Source organism: Bactrocera neohumeralis, chromosome 6, assembly GCF_024586455.1.
Source record: "Bactrocera neohumeralis isolate Rockhampton chromosome 6, APGP_CSIRO_Bneo_wtdbg2-racon-allhic-juicebox.fasta_v2, whole genome shotgun sequence".
Lineage (NCBI taxonomy): Eukaryota > Metazoa > Arthropoda > Insecta > Diptera > Tephritidae > Bactrocera > Bactrocera neohumeralis.
Genome location: NC_065923.1, coordinates 40,906,826 through 40,921,100, shown reverse-complemented (window position 1 = coordinate 40,921,100; position 14,275 = coordinate 40,906,826). Strand labels below are relative to the sequence as shown.

General features: G+C 36.7%; 1 protein-coding gene across 4 annotated transcripts; it reads right to left on the bottom strand.

Annotated features, from left to right (window-relative positions):
• Positions 1-1,025: 1,025 nt before the first annotated feature.
• On the bottom strand, positions 1,026-11,679 carry LOC126762872 (cuticle protein 38). Of its 4 annotated transcripts, none has more exons than XM_050479916.1 (3): positions 11,609-11,679; positions 11,078-11,316; positions 1,026-1,611 (listed from the first exon to the last, which is right to left on the bottom strand). In XM_050479916.1, the coding sequence occupies exons 1-3, from the start codon at positions 11,618-11,620 to the stop codon at positions 1,446-1,448; spliced, it is 417 nt and encodes a 138-aa protein (XP_050335873.1). In that variant the 5' UTR covers positions 11,621-11,679; the 3' UTR covers positions 1,026-1,445. The 4 variants fall into 4 exon arrangements, with proteins under 4 accessions (XP_050335873.1, XP_050335874.1, XP_050335872.1 ...); XM_050479917.1 differs by having other exon boundaries at positions 1,026-1,759; positions 11,232-11,316; XM_050479915.1 differs by lacking the exons at positions 11,078-11,316; positions 11,609-11,679 and adding an exon at positions 3,483-3,576 and having other exon boundaries at positions 1,026-1,850.
• Between the last annotated feature and the right edge of the window lie 2,596 nt (positions 11,680-14,275).

Below are 14,275 nucleotides of genomic sequence, written 5' to 3'. Positions count from 1 at the left end.
TTCTGATACAAAATATAAACACCGATTAAAAAATTTTCTTACTTAGATTTCGTGACAGTCCACAAACAATAGTAGTTCTTGAAAACAAGCGAGCAGTTCGCGGTCACCAACTAACAGTTTTAAAAAGTAAAAGTGCAAAAGGCAAGAAATCGCCGAAGCACGACTTTTATTGTCTCTTTTATCTAAGCAAATTTAACCAATCTACTTCGCCGATTAGCCGCATATAACCGTGCGGTAAAAAAAAGCAACATCTTGTCTCATAAGCTAATTGTGCGAATCAAGGTCGTTGTTTTATGTAAATTACAGTTGTGACAGCTGAAAAAATGTTTTTCTTTGGGAAATCGGCATGCGCCGCCAGCACCCACAACATGTTGAATGCAAATGCTTTTGTTGCATGAATGGTGGTATTGTTTAGTTGCAGCGATTGCGAGTTGATGATATGCAACGGTGCAATGCAGACATCGAGCAGACAGTGCGCAACAATAAAACAACAAAAACAAACATATTTATGCTCATAAATTGCAACTTGTCGTTGTTGCATTGATAAGTAGGCGGTGTGGGTGCAAGAATCAAACGCTGATTAAAGCAGCGCTAAATGCCACAATTGGGGGCACAGCTGGCTAATAAATTAGCTGCTTAATAAACGGCGTATAGGCCGTTAACATTTGATTTGATTTTTGAAAGAGTTGAAAGTACGCATTATTAAAGCAGTGCTGCAACTGCAGATTATGCAATTCTTCGGTTCGTATAATTTATTGGCGGTGAAACCGATGGACTTTCCTACGCATAGCAACGAATTATTGGACCGAGTAATGTAGTTTTAAGTGGCGTGTGGCGTGGAGTTTGAGGTTCGTTGCTACAGTCTTTTGTTGAGACCGCCTTCTATTTACTTGCTTTAAATACTGCTGCAGAAACGGAACTATGCTTGAATGCGAAATGATTTATTGTTTGCTGAAATGCGCTTCCCCGATTTCATTGAAAGGCAGTTTCGATTTTTACAATTGGGTAGTTAAACAATGTTTCGATTTCGTTTCAACAATTTATTACAAAAATACTTAAAAATTAGGCTCAAAATTTAACACACGAAACAAACAAACAAAACCTCTGCGGAAAAGAATACTCGTCGGTTGTTGGCAGTTAAGTAGTTTCTGCTCAGCTCTGCTCACTCACTGCAAAAGTGGCTACCACTTGAGTGCTCGCTGTTCTTATTTCTATGAATAGTCTGCATTATGTACTCACTCCAGTCTCTCTCAAAGAATTTGCGCTGCTGGCAAAATCAATATCAGAAAATGTTTTCTCACATTACAAAGCTCTACGGCACGCGCCGTACACCTTCTTGTGCTGGCATTAGTTTTATGTTTTTTTTTAACGTTAGATTAGTCATTAGCCGTTGTCATATCCTTGTCCACACGATCATTTCACCATTTTCTCTTCAAATTCACTCCTTAATGCAACAAACCATGACCATAGCCATAGTTCAGACCATAACCTCCCAAGGAACCGTGGTAAGCGGGTGCGGCATAAACAGCTGGCGCAGCTTGCACCAGAGCAGGTGCGGCATGCACTACTGGAATAGCCTTGGTGGCCACTTTGTAGGTGTTGGCATATGATGTGGCCAATGGCGCGATGGTCTTCACCACTGGAGCGGCAACGATGGGCGCGCTGTAGGTCTTCACAATTGGTGCGGGTGCCACAATGGCGGGTGCATGGTAAGCTGGTGCAACAATGCCACTGTAGCCGCTATAACCCAAACCATAGCCTAGACCACCATGTCCGCTAAGACCGCCGAGTCCATAGCCACCAAGGTAGCCGGCGGAGGCAACGGCGCAGAGTGCAGACAGAGTAACGATCTGAAAATTGTTGACGTAATAATTTTAATATTTTTTTAATGAAAATATTATGGAAAATATTTTTTTAAATTTTTGTATTTTACAATGCAGGAAAGATTATCGAATATAAAAATAATATTATTAATGATTTTACTTTACTTTATTTTTTTATTTTACTTACTAAAGTTTCAATAATAATGTACTTATTTAATTTTAATTAAATTTTTAAAGAACTCTTCTTAATATTTTTGATCTATATTAAACTGTTTAACAACTTTTAATCCGAATGATTACTTAAGGGGTTACATGAGTTTACGGCTTTCAAAAAATCTAATTTTTTTTGTCTTATTAAATTCTACAACACCTCTAGAAGTTTTCCCTAAATTTTCAAGTTGATCTCGGTTTTAGTTTGGGAGATACAGCCTTGAGAACTTGTCCGCTCGAGGCTAGGTAGGCCAAGTGTGTCGTCTTTAAATGCGTTTTTCTCTAAACTGTATTTTTAAAGTCGGTTCTCAAGATTTCGAGAGCTTCGCAACCGATCTTCATAAAATTTTACACTGGTCTTTATAATACAATTCTTAAAGACTTGGACGAAAATTTTTTCGATTACAACTTTTTGTAAAAATGTCTGTCAAAAATTCATTTTTCAGTTATTTCCTTCGTCCTTCGTTCTAAATTAAGGTTTTACACGTATTTTTTCACTTTAGATGATCCTGTAAGGTGTTATCCTGCCAACGCGGGCGCATCTTTTTTCCGAGTGGTCACCGGAAATGGCATCGCAATGGCCGAGTTTAAAATATTTTTTTTTCAAAAATTTCAGAATTTCTTTGCTAATAATGTATGTTTGTAAGAATAAAAGATTCTCATAAAAAATTTAATTTTTATACAAGAAAAAATTGTTGAAAGAAGGCTGTTTTTTACCCAAGGAAACCCATGTAATCTCTTAAAAAAGTTTTAAGATTTGATTTAAGAAGCTTAACTAGTAATTTCATATCTATTTCTATAGCTTATATATTTAAAAATATCATACTAAAATTTGAAATCGATATTTTGAATAGTTTCTGAGTTACAGTCACTTAAAGAGTAGCCGCTCGGAAAAGAGAAAATCTGATCATAATTTAATTTTTGTCTGCCTTTTCATATAATGATCTATTAGTAATGAAAAATCGAACTTTGGTAGGCCAAAAGGAACCAATATTCGAGGTATAATTAATTTTAAACAGCGCCAAATCAAATCTATAATTTTTTTAATCTTTTTCGATTATTATACTACGAATAATATCTTCTAGTTTAACGTGGATTTTTTGTTTCTAAGTTTTATCCACGGAAAAGGCAGGAATCACTGCAGCATTGGAGGGCCTGTTTTTGAATAAATTTTAATATTTGCAAAAATATCACTGTGTTTTCTTTAAACATGCATAAATATACCCTGAATATAGTACAGTATATTTTTCGATATATAGTTTGGTTTTCAAAAAAAGAAAAAAAAAGGAAAATAAAATAAAGAACGTATCTCTTTAAAGCCCATATTTCACAAAACATTCCACAAATTTTCTTTTTTAACACAAAATATCACAAATATATTTTTCCAGCACACACAAAATCAAAAATCACTATTCCTTGCATATCCTTGAATATCCTTCAGCTGCTTACCAATTTGAACATTTTGTATTGAGTTGAGTTTTTCCTAAGTTTTTAGAATGCAAGGCTTTAAGGTACAACTACCACTAGATATTGTTAACCGCAAATGTTGTTATGCCTTCAAACAGCAACTGTGGCAGTTATTTATACGCGAAAATCAGAAAAATTCTTAAAGCGCGCTGACGAAAATGCTGCGACACAAAAGTAAAATTGGCATAAGAAAAGCAAAAGTCAGTAAAGACAAACTGGCGATCAAAGCGCGAGAGACAACTCAGGTGAGCGTCAAAGCACCGCTTAAGCGCATGCTTGAAAAAACCACGCTGACTCGCTGTAAACAACAAACACTGACGCACAAACGAGTCAGCTGATGCGCATACTCGTGCTTGGTACGAGAGCGAGGGGTTGCAAAAACATGAAAAACAAAAGCAAAATAAATATTGAAAGGCCGGATAGAACCGTGCGCATGCGCTCAAGGCGCTCTGAGCTAAACGTTCAACAGCGTGTGTAATAAACGTGATTGCCGGCATCAAATATGGCATGTTTGCAGTCGCTCGCGCGGCGTTGACGTTCGTTGGTGGCAATCATAAGCGCTGCTCCATTTGTGATGGTAATTTTATTGGTTTCATTCATTGCGACTTTAATAGCTGGACAATTGAGTTAATAATAGCGATTTTGATGATTTGACTTTGAAGCGCCTGGTCTTTTGATAGTAAATGCCTTGTTTGGTGGCCAAAGGCGAGTAATAATGTATTTATTTTGCATTCTCGCACCGGAAATCTTTGAAGGTATTTCCTGCAGTATACCCCGCACCGCATTCTGAAATAAAACAATATATTATTTTGGCATGCTTTATTATTATTATTATATTTTATATTTTTTTTTTTTTTTTTAAATAACAGATCACATTATTGCTTAGATAACCTCATTGCATTAATTATGCAATGAAACTCATGTTACATTTGAGCATAAATTGAGTTTTTGTATGTTTAGTTTTTCAATTGTTGCTTGTCCTCTGGTCATGTGATCACAAGTACGTTATTCTGTAAGGTTTTTATTATTATTTTTGTATACTTTTTAATGGAGGCCTAATAAAGCTCTCGTTGATCTATTTGAAAAGTCGTTTAGAGTACGGCATTGTAACAATCATTTCCAAGATAATTAGTTTTAGTAATAAATTAAATTTTACTAAAATAACAAAAATAAAAATTTTTATGCTATTGCCTTTTTTGCTGTGGCTCATATTTTGATGCTTCCCTTGACTTAATATAATTACTCAACCCTAGAGAACGAGAAATACACCACACGGAGTTTCAAAAACTAACCTCGCAGATATGTAGGTGTTATAATTTGTTTATTCGATATAAACGAGGTTGGAAATTCAGATTACTGCCACGCCCACAAATCAGAAAAACTATAAAAAGCTGCAGCTTACTGTAGAAATATAGAATCTAGATTAAATTAGGTTCAGAGGTCGATCGTGAGCGGAATCTCACTTGGACAGCTTAGAACGCCAAACCGCAGTGGTACCAAAATCTCTTAAAACTGGTTAATAAGACCCTTAGAGATCGACAAGGCGCTTTGAGCCTATTATAAATTTTACAAATTTGTTGAGACGGCTAATAACAATTTCTCCTATGTCTATTGGTTCGCCGAAAATAGGATTACTGAGACGTTTCAGCCTCAGTCTTGTAAAGGCTGTACAGTGGAAGAGAAAGTGCCTGGATGTTTCCACCTCAACCTGCTTCATACAACTTTGACAACTAGTGTCCGACAAGATTTTGAGCCTTACCCCAAGAACGCTTATTGGAAAGCGTCCAGTAAGAATCCATACGATTGAGGCAAGATGAACTTTGCTCAGGGCAAGTAATTCAGTAGATCTCTTACATTATATTCTAGGTCAGAAGGGTCTCACAGTCGCACAGGAGCAGGTCGCCAGTTAAGTGCACGCGAGATTCATTGCTCCTGTGGCAGGACGGCAAGCGTAAATAGAGATCCAACTCGGTCTCATTCCGATGTGAGTGATGCGATTGTGCACTTATGGCTGGATCATGGGCTTTGCAATTGCCAGCGATTCTACTGTGACCAGATAATCAAACCAGTCTGATAATGAAGTAGCTTGATGCTATTTCTACTTAGACCTGACATTCCTTGACTAGCTTTGAGTGCACGGTTAGCGAGCTCGGCGCAAGTATTGCTGCCCTGCTATTGGAGTGAATACTTACCAGCCTAAAAGAGGTCTTCACTTCGTAGTAGTACGTCTCCTCCGGCAACTTTTTTAGCAGCCACTTTTGCCTGAAAAGCACAACAGTGGTCCGGTAGTTGAAGGTAAGATTAACAGAGAGCTACTCACACAAAACTCCCCCTCCAACCTTCCTTTCTAGCTTCGACCCCTCCATGAAAAATCTTACTGCACATCTTCTCCCCAGCCGTGTCTTCTTAAATATTTGGCCTCTAAGAAAGGTTTCTATCTATGGCTTACCAGGTTAATGGCGCGAACATCAGAAGGAGGAGAGAGGCACGTTTGGGACCTAATACTTCCTAGTAAATAACACCGTTTCAGTGTTTTTTAAGGCATTTCTACCCGCCCAACTGGTTACCACGCTGAGGTACCCTTTAGGTAACTCTTAGATTGTGTTTAGAGACTATCTTAAACAATAAGAACAACGTCGTCAGCTTCCATCCGATTACTGCGTTTCTCCACATCTTAAGCAGTGGGGAAAGTACACTACTCTGCAGGGAGCCCTATTAACCTTTCGGGATGTTTTGAAAATCCCACTACGTTTGCCGTTCTGTAGCAAAGAAGACTATATATGAGATGCTTGAAGTTCGATACCACCCCAAACTTTTTCAGGGGTTTAGACACTGTCTCCGGCCGTACATTTTTGAAGGCCTCTTCGATACAGAGAAAAGTGCCTACAGCAAATTTTTTGTGCATAAGGGCTCCATGAAACCATGACACTTCATCATATAAAATTGTGGCGACCAACCTGGCTTTGATATATGATAGAGGTGCTGAAATTCTTTAAATTTTTTCAATTTGATTTTTTAAATTGAGAAAATATCTGTAAAACGGTTCTGACGTCGAAATCAGTGATATAAAATAGCTTATATGAGTCGAGATCTGTCCACGGTTTCAAATATTTTGAAGCTTTACTCCATGTAAATAGCATTTCGTGAAATCTTTTAACGAAAATATTTGATAATCATTATTTCCTAATTGCATTACATTACAATCCTCTTTGATATGTGCTCACAGTTACTAAAAACTGAAAACGATTCGTCGATATTCACGACCTAAGGTATTTGAAAAAATGGTTTTCTTGCTGCATGCACAATTGCTCCAACTTTGGCAATATAGTATTGGAATTGTAATGTTGCAAAGTTTTGATAAATTTTTTTTAAAACAAAAAATGTTTGATATTTCTGTATTCGATTCGCAATCGATGTGCGTATCTAATATCTGAATTTTTGTGATTTGCAATAATTGAATAACAGAGTGTTTTCGTGTACTCTAATTGATTTAATTACAAAACAATTAAATGCAAATCAAAGATTTTTTGAACCATATTGGCTTGTTACTAGTACATGTATATTATACGAGTATATTTAGTAAGCGTATGAGTGTACATTCATTTAACTGAGTAGTCTAATGGCTTAAACTGTAACTGAAGAATGTTAGCATTTAAAAAATTAAATAATTAATTTTTGAAAGCTCTATTACGATTATTGAATATTAAGTAATTATGTTGTAAGATCCCTTAGTTTGAGAGCGTTATAATTTCATGCATTTCAACATTAATGATAAAAAGAAAAAATAAAAGTGTAACTCAAATTTTATTGACCCAGCAAAAAGTTAACCTCGGCAGCATAGAAGCTATAATACTCTTCACAGGTGTATTTAGTAATGCTTGTCTTGTCTTGAGCGATAATTTGTGTCAAAATTTGTAAAGATGTTTTATGATTTAATTTTTAAGTTTTTAATATAAGTACTTGGTTTTCATCGTTCAGCTTGTGCGGAAGATATATATATTTTGCTATAGTGTGATATGGGTTGATTCCAAGCATTGGAACTAGCATTAATAACAATGCTAGTTTCGAAATTAAACAGAATTACTCTTTCCAACAGTTGCTGCTTCGGACTAAGTAGTATTACAACATCTGATGAGTAGACGTTACGAGTTTTCGAGAGAAAGGTTGTGCGAACGATTTATGGCCCTTTTCACGTTGGCCACGCATTCGATGGAACGATGAACTGTATGAGATATGAGGCATATGATGTATGACATATTTCAGCGAATTAAGAGACAGCGGCTACGCTAGCTGGGTAAAGTTAGAGGTAGAGAAAGACCTCCATTCCGTTGGAAAGAACAGATGAAATGGAACCTGGATACACTGAGATTGGCGCCAAACAGTCAAAAGGAAGACGACTAGTGCGCTGTTGCAAACTAAGCTATAATAAAGAAAATCAAGGTGTGGTTTTGGCAGATCTGACGAATGAACACTTTCTTGGGGAGGAAAGAACGTACGCTAAATGGCAGAATGATATCTCAAAAACTGATAGGCGGCCACGGCTAAATCAGCTCAGCTTGTCACTGTGACTATTTATACATATATTCATATACTACTACTTTCTTCATAATATTAAAATTCTTTATTTATTCTTCAAATTCTATGTCGTTCTTTATCCTTTGGCCACAATACACTTATGCCATCGTTTTCCCAATCCTTGAAATGCGCGTAGCGATTCACGTTTAACGTCTTCAATTTACTCAAAGCGGTTTCCCCGGAGTAATCGTTTGAGTTTGCTGAATAGCCAGAGGTCACACGGTGCTAAATCAGGCGAATACGGTGGTTGCGGTACCAAATTGCTTGAAATTTTGGCGAAAACCTCAAGAATAATCAATGCAGGAAGCGAAAATGCAACATCGTGGTGCAAAAACCAAGCGTTGTCGAAACATAATTTCGGCCTCTTTTTAGGAATAGCTTAGCGCAAACGACGCGTTACAGTCAAATAGTATTCCTTGATGACAGTTTGATCGATCGGAAGTCCCGCACCTCGATAACCAAATAAAACTGTCAACATAAATTGATTTTTGACCTGTTTTTATCCTTTCGACTCACCTTTGCCATGATAATAATTTCGCCTATTTCGGGTCGTAAGCATCAATTCCAGACAAAAATGTTTCATGACATCCTTGTAGACAAACACATCGTTTTAACGCGACGCTGTTTTCCGAAAACATTTGAACGTTTTTGAACATAGTAATTTCACTTTTCTTAGGCTCAAAGATTTCAAAATTTCTGGAACTAATTCCATCTCGATAATTTCACTTTTCGTTGTTGACTGTCAAACCAATTTCCTCAATTTTATTGGCGTGATTATCATCAAAAAATTTTCAGATATGTAAAAATTGTCTGACAATAAAATGACTGTGTTACTTAATCGTTGATTCCGATTGAGTGACGTCTTGTTGAAAACAAATGCTGCCGATATAAATAGCACCAATCAAGCATAAAATAGTCGGTTATCATGGCGCGATCACGATTGCCATTGGCGGTTATGTTCCCACCGGAATCATTTTTAAAGAAATATGTACCGATGGTTCCTCCAGGCCACAAAACCCATTTCAAACCAATGTTTTTTGATAAAATTATGAATCTTTCAAGTTGTTCTTTGTCCGAAACTTGTTTTCTTCATTTCGCAAATAATAAGTAATATATTTTAATTTTTTAGATTTGATATTTCAAATATTTGTAAACAAGGCAGATTCCAAAGTAAACAGGACTTTAAAACTAAAAACAGAACAAAAGGTTTTTTCGGCAAAATCAATTTATTTTATTCAAAAGAGTCTCCTTCTGCTGCAATACAGCTTTTTGCAAAGTCCAAAAGTATTTAGAATGCATTCTTCTCGAGGAAAATCGCACGGTAGTATCAGGTGAATACGGGGAGTTTAGCGGTTGTGATTTTTGGTCAAATAATCGTCCTTTGAATGTTGGATTCTGAGCAATTTTTGGTCATCAGTCAATTTGTATGGAACAAACAGTGCACACAACTTTCGTAAGCCCAAATGTTCGGTCAAAATGGGATAAATCGATGTTATGGAGATGTTCAATTCCGACCGAAAAAATTCAGACCGAAATTCATAGTATTTAATTAGTTACAGCTTTTCGCCGACGTGTCGTAAGCGGGTCCACCAGGCGCCATGACAAGTCCAGCTGATATCATTTTTGAATGTCATATTCTGCAAACCCTTTCCGGTTTCATTCAACCGATTGCTTTTAAAATTTAGATATGTTCTTCCACTCATTTATAGTGATCGTCCGACCAGAATTGTTTATTTTTGAAAATGATATTTTTTTAACGATTTTAACGAAAAAAAAAACAAGATTTTCATGACTTTTGACTGAAATATTTGGGTAAAACAGAATTTTGAAAAAAAAATTTAATGTTGATACTTTAAAGCTCATATTTGGCCTAAAAACTACTGACAAAAAAATAAGTTAAAAACGAAAAAATGATAAAATTCTCACGACCACTTTGAAAAGAAATCACTCGTGTAATCTCTAACGCATTAGCAATCATCGCCATAAGGCCTAAAAGTTTCGGCAAAACTGTTTACTTTGAAAACCCTTGTAGCACTAATTTTAAAACTCAGCTACATTACGGTTTTGTAAATTCACCCTGAAGTTCATAAAAGTATGAAATTCTTTGTTTAGCGTATTGCTGGTTATATAAAGCAAACTTTATATGATCCTTAGGTAAGATTACAATGTTGCTAATTTTACAAAGCGCTTCTTTCTCTAAAATACTGGACCAATGAGAGAAAGCCATAAATGATCTCAAAATTTTAAACATTTGAAATAATCTCAGTCTCAGTGTGTGGATAATATCAATTTGTAATAAAGTACTTATTGTTAGGCAGTTAAAGACAACTAGAGTTACATGTACTTATAGAAAGACAAAATCTATGATTTAATTTGCACACAATTATTGGAACTCTAAGCCAGGATTACATCCGGTAAAATAGGGAAATGAGAAGGAAATAAAACAAAATTTAATTCGTTGTATAAATTTATTAAAAAATACTTAAAAAATTAGACTCGAACTCGACAACACAAAAACAGGCACTTAGTCAAAGTTTCTGATCTCCCATCTGCTCACTCACTCGAATAATCAATTGTTTATGTCGCCGCCATCTTCGTGATATGAATAGTCTGTGCGCTCATTCGCGATGACAAGGATTTTATGAAGGATAACATTGTTTCGTGGAATGTTTAACTATTACTATGTACGACGCTTCGATCACTTAGCGATCATTATACCTATATCTTTAACAAATTTCAATTGCATTTTGACTGGAAGCTCATTTGCCTTTTTCATATCCTTGTTCGCCTTAATCCATATCACTGCTTTGATTTACATTTAATGCAATAGACCATGACCATATCCGTAGTTCAAGCCGTAACCGCCCAAGGAACCGTGGTAGGTGGAGGAAGTTTGATAGGCGGGTGCGGCATAAACAGCTGGAGCAGCGTGCACCAGAGCAGGGGCGGCATGCACTACTGGAATAGCCTTGGTGGCCACTTTGTAGGTGTTGGCGTAGGAGGTGGCCAATGGCGCGATGGTCTTCACCACTGGAGCGGCGACGATGGGCGCGCTGTAGGTCTTCACAATTGGTGCGGGTGCCACAATGGCGGGTGCATGGTAAGCTGGTGCAACAATGCCACTGTAGCCGCTATAACCCAAACCATAGCCTAGACCACCATGACCGCTAAGACCGCCGAGTCCGTAGCCACCAATGTAGCCGGCGGAGGCAACGGCGCAGAGTGCAGACAAAGTAACGATCTGAAAATTGTTCAAAATTATTAATTTAGTGCATAAAAAATATTACTGTCGAAACCAGTTGAAAATGCAATAACTTAGACGAAGTTTAAAACTCTCCATTAAATGTAGAATTTTTCTCTTAAATCCATTAATTTTTTTATTAACACTGTTTCCACATAAATATAAAGTAGTGAACTATTTATTATTGGCACTATTCAGAGATATTTCACTTTCATTAAATCCCTGCAATATTCACTGATTTTTTATGAGGAATTATAGCAATTAAGTCCTTCAATATCCTTGCGCTGCTTACCAGTTTGAACATTTTGTTTTGAGTTGAGGTTTTTTTGAGTTTTTAGACTGTAAGACCAATGTTAAGAGCAAATGTTGTTATGCCTTCAATCAGCAACTGTAACAGATATTTATACCCAAAAATCAGAAAAATTCTTAAAGCCAGGCCGGCTGAAATGCTGCGACACAAAAGTAAAATTGACGTATGAAAAGCAAAAGTAAATAAAAGCAAACTCACAAGAAACGCGCGAGAGGCAACTGAAGTGAGCGTCAAAGCCAATCAAATAAAATCTTAGACGCATGCCCAAAAACACCACGCGGGCACGCCAACAACGCGCACCGACTCTCAAACGGGTCAGCTGATGCACATGCTCGTGCTTAGTGCGAGAGCGAGGGGTTGCATGAAAATCAAAAGCAAAATAAAGTCAAAAGGCCGGATAGAACCGTGCGCATGCGCTTGAAGCGCTCACAGCGCTACAACAACAGTAAGCAGCATAATCTCTAGAGATATATTATATTATGTGCCCTCTGTCGGTCAATCGGCATCGCTGCGGATTGGTGGCGAACATAATCGCTGCTCCATTTGTGATGGTAATTTTATTGGTTTCATTCATTGCGGTTTTAATAGTCGGACAATTGCGTTAAACGCGGTTTGGACGACTTGGTTTTAAACAACTACAATTGTTTGCTAGTTTGCGGAAAACATCATATGATAGTTTTGGTTTCTATCTAGGTATGACATTGCGTTCATAATCAGTATGCTAATACGAATCTGTGATTTTTGTCAAAAGTACTTTCAAAAATTAATCACTTTCAAGCGGAGAGAACGTAAAAATTACCAGTGAATTTCTTTACATAAGAAATTGTTACAAAAATATAATTCAGCCGCTGGGAATAAATAATCATATCTGATTCCTTTAAATTTTGCAAAGGGTCCGATAAATCAAACGTGCAACAATGAAATTATAATCATGACATAGAGCAACGGAATGGTTCTTTTTAATTCAAAACTTTAGCTACAAAATTGTAACAGTAAGGGCCTAAACTGTATGAAATGCTAAGCAGTATATTAAATTTCACTTCAGACCACAGAAAAGAACTGCAAACAGTTTTCTTCTTTACTGGCGTAGACACTGCTTGCGCTTTTATAGCTGAGTTAACAACAGTGCGCCCGTCGTTTCTTCTTTTCGCTACGTGCGCCAATTGGATATTCCAAGCGTAGCCAGGTCCTTCTCCACCTGGTCCTTCCAACGGAGTGGAGATCTTCCCTCTTCCTCTGCTTTCCCCAGCGGCTAATGCATCGAATATTTTCAAGAGTTCAGTGTTTTCGTCCATTCGGACAACATGACCACAACCAGCGTAGCCGCTGTCTTTTAATTCGCCGAACTATGTCAATGTCGTCGTATATTTCGTACAGCTCATCGTTCCATCGAAGGCGATATTCGCCGTGGCCAACGTGCAAAGGACCATAAATCTTTCGCAGAACTTTTCTCTCGAAAACTCGCAACGTCGCCTCATCGGTTGTTGACATCGTCCAAGACTCTGCACCATATAGCAGGACGGGAATAATGGGTGACTTATTGAATTTGGTCTTTGTTCGTCAAGAGAAGACTCTCCTTCTCAATTGCCTATTCAGCCCGAAGTAGCATCTGTTGGCAAGAGTTATTCTGCGCGTTTCCAGGCTGACATTGTTGAAATTGGTATTTACGTTCCAAAAGTTATGACTTTGTCAACAGTGACGTGACGCAGCCAGGCCGCGAGTGCGACGACTGTTTGTTTAATGACAGATATTTCGTCTTGCCATCGTTCACGCCAGGCCCATTTGTTTTGCCTCTTTATCAGTCTGGAGAAAACAGAACAGTTACATTCAGAATTTTGACTAAAAATATTATTATGTGAAGTATTTCCTATGACTAGTTAGGTATAGATAGATTTTAAAGTTTTAAAGGACTAGTGTATTAGGAGAATTCCATAACTTAACGAACAGAATTCCATCTGAAACATTTCTGTTTAAAAATGAGATAATTTAACAACCTAAAGTTGTAAAAACCTTTGTATATGGTCTCTAATTCTATCAACCAGTACCTTTCAAAACAATGGGTATCAATATGGTTTCTAAAAAAGTACAAGTAGCTTAGATTCAATGGCAAACCATTTCCCGTTTTTCAGCAAAATGTAAATAAGTCTGTGACATACCTTTCTTCTCTTTATAGTATTAACTCACTGTTTGAATACATCAAATGTAATAAAACTAATTCAACTTTACTAGCTCTTACATTTTCGTATAACAAATTTTACGATTTCTGCAAGCGAAATTTAATTCGGTACTTTTCTATGATAAATTAGGAATAATTTCTTTTTAGGTAAACACTTTTAAGCATGAAATAATTTGTTTTATTCTTCTTTTTTTGTTTTTTTACATAATGAACATCGAAAAACATTGCAGCAAGGCTTTATGTGGATATTCAAATGCATTCAGTTGATTAGTTATAAAACTGCATCATTCATATAGCATCATTGTCAAAAACATTCAAGATAGTGACAACCGAAAAGTGGATATCAAAGAACACCAAAAAATTAAAAAGGGGAAGAAGATTATACTTTTTGAAATACTATAGATGGAACCGAACACTTAAGCAAAAACATAGGTACTACGCTTTGGATGTGTAAAGAAATGTTAGCGTAAAGT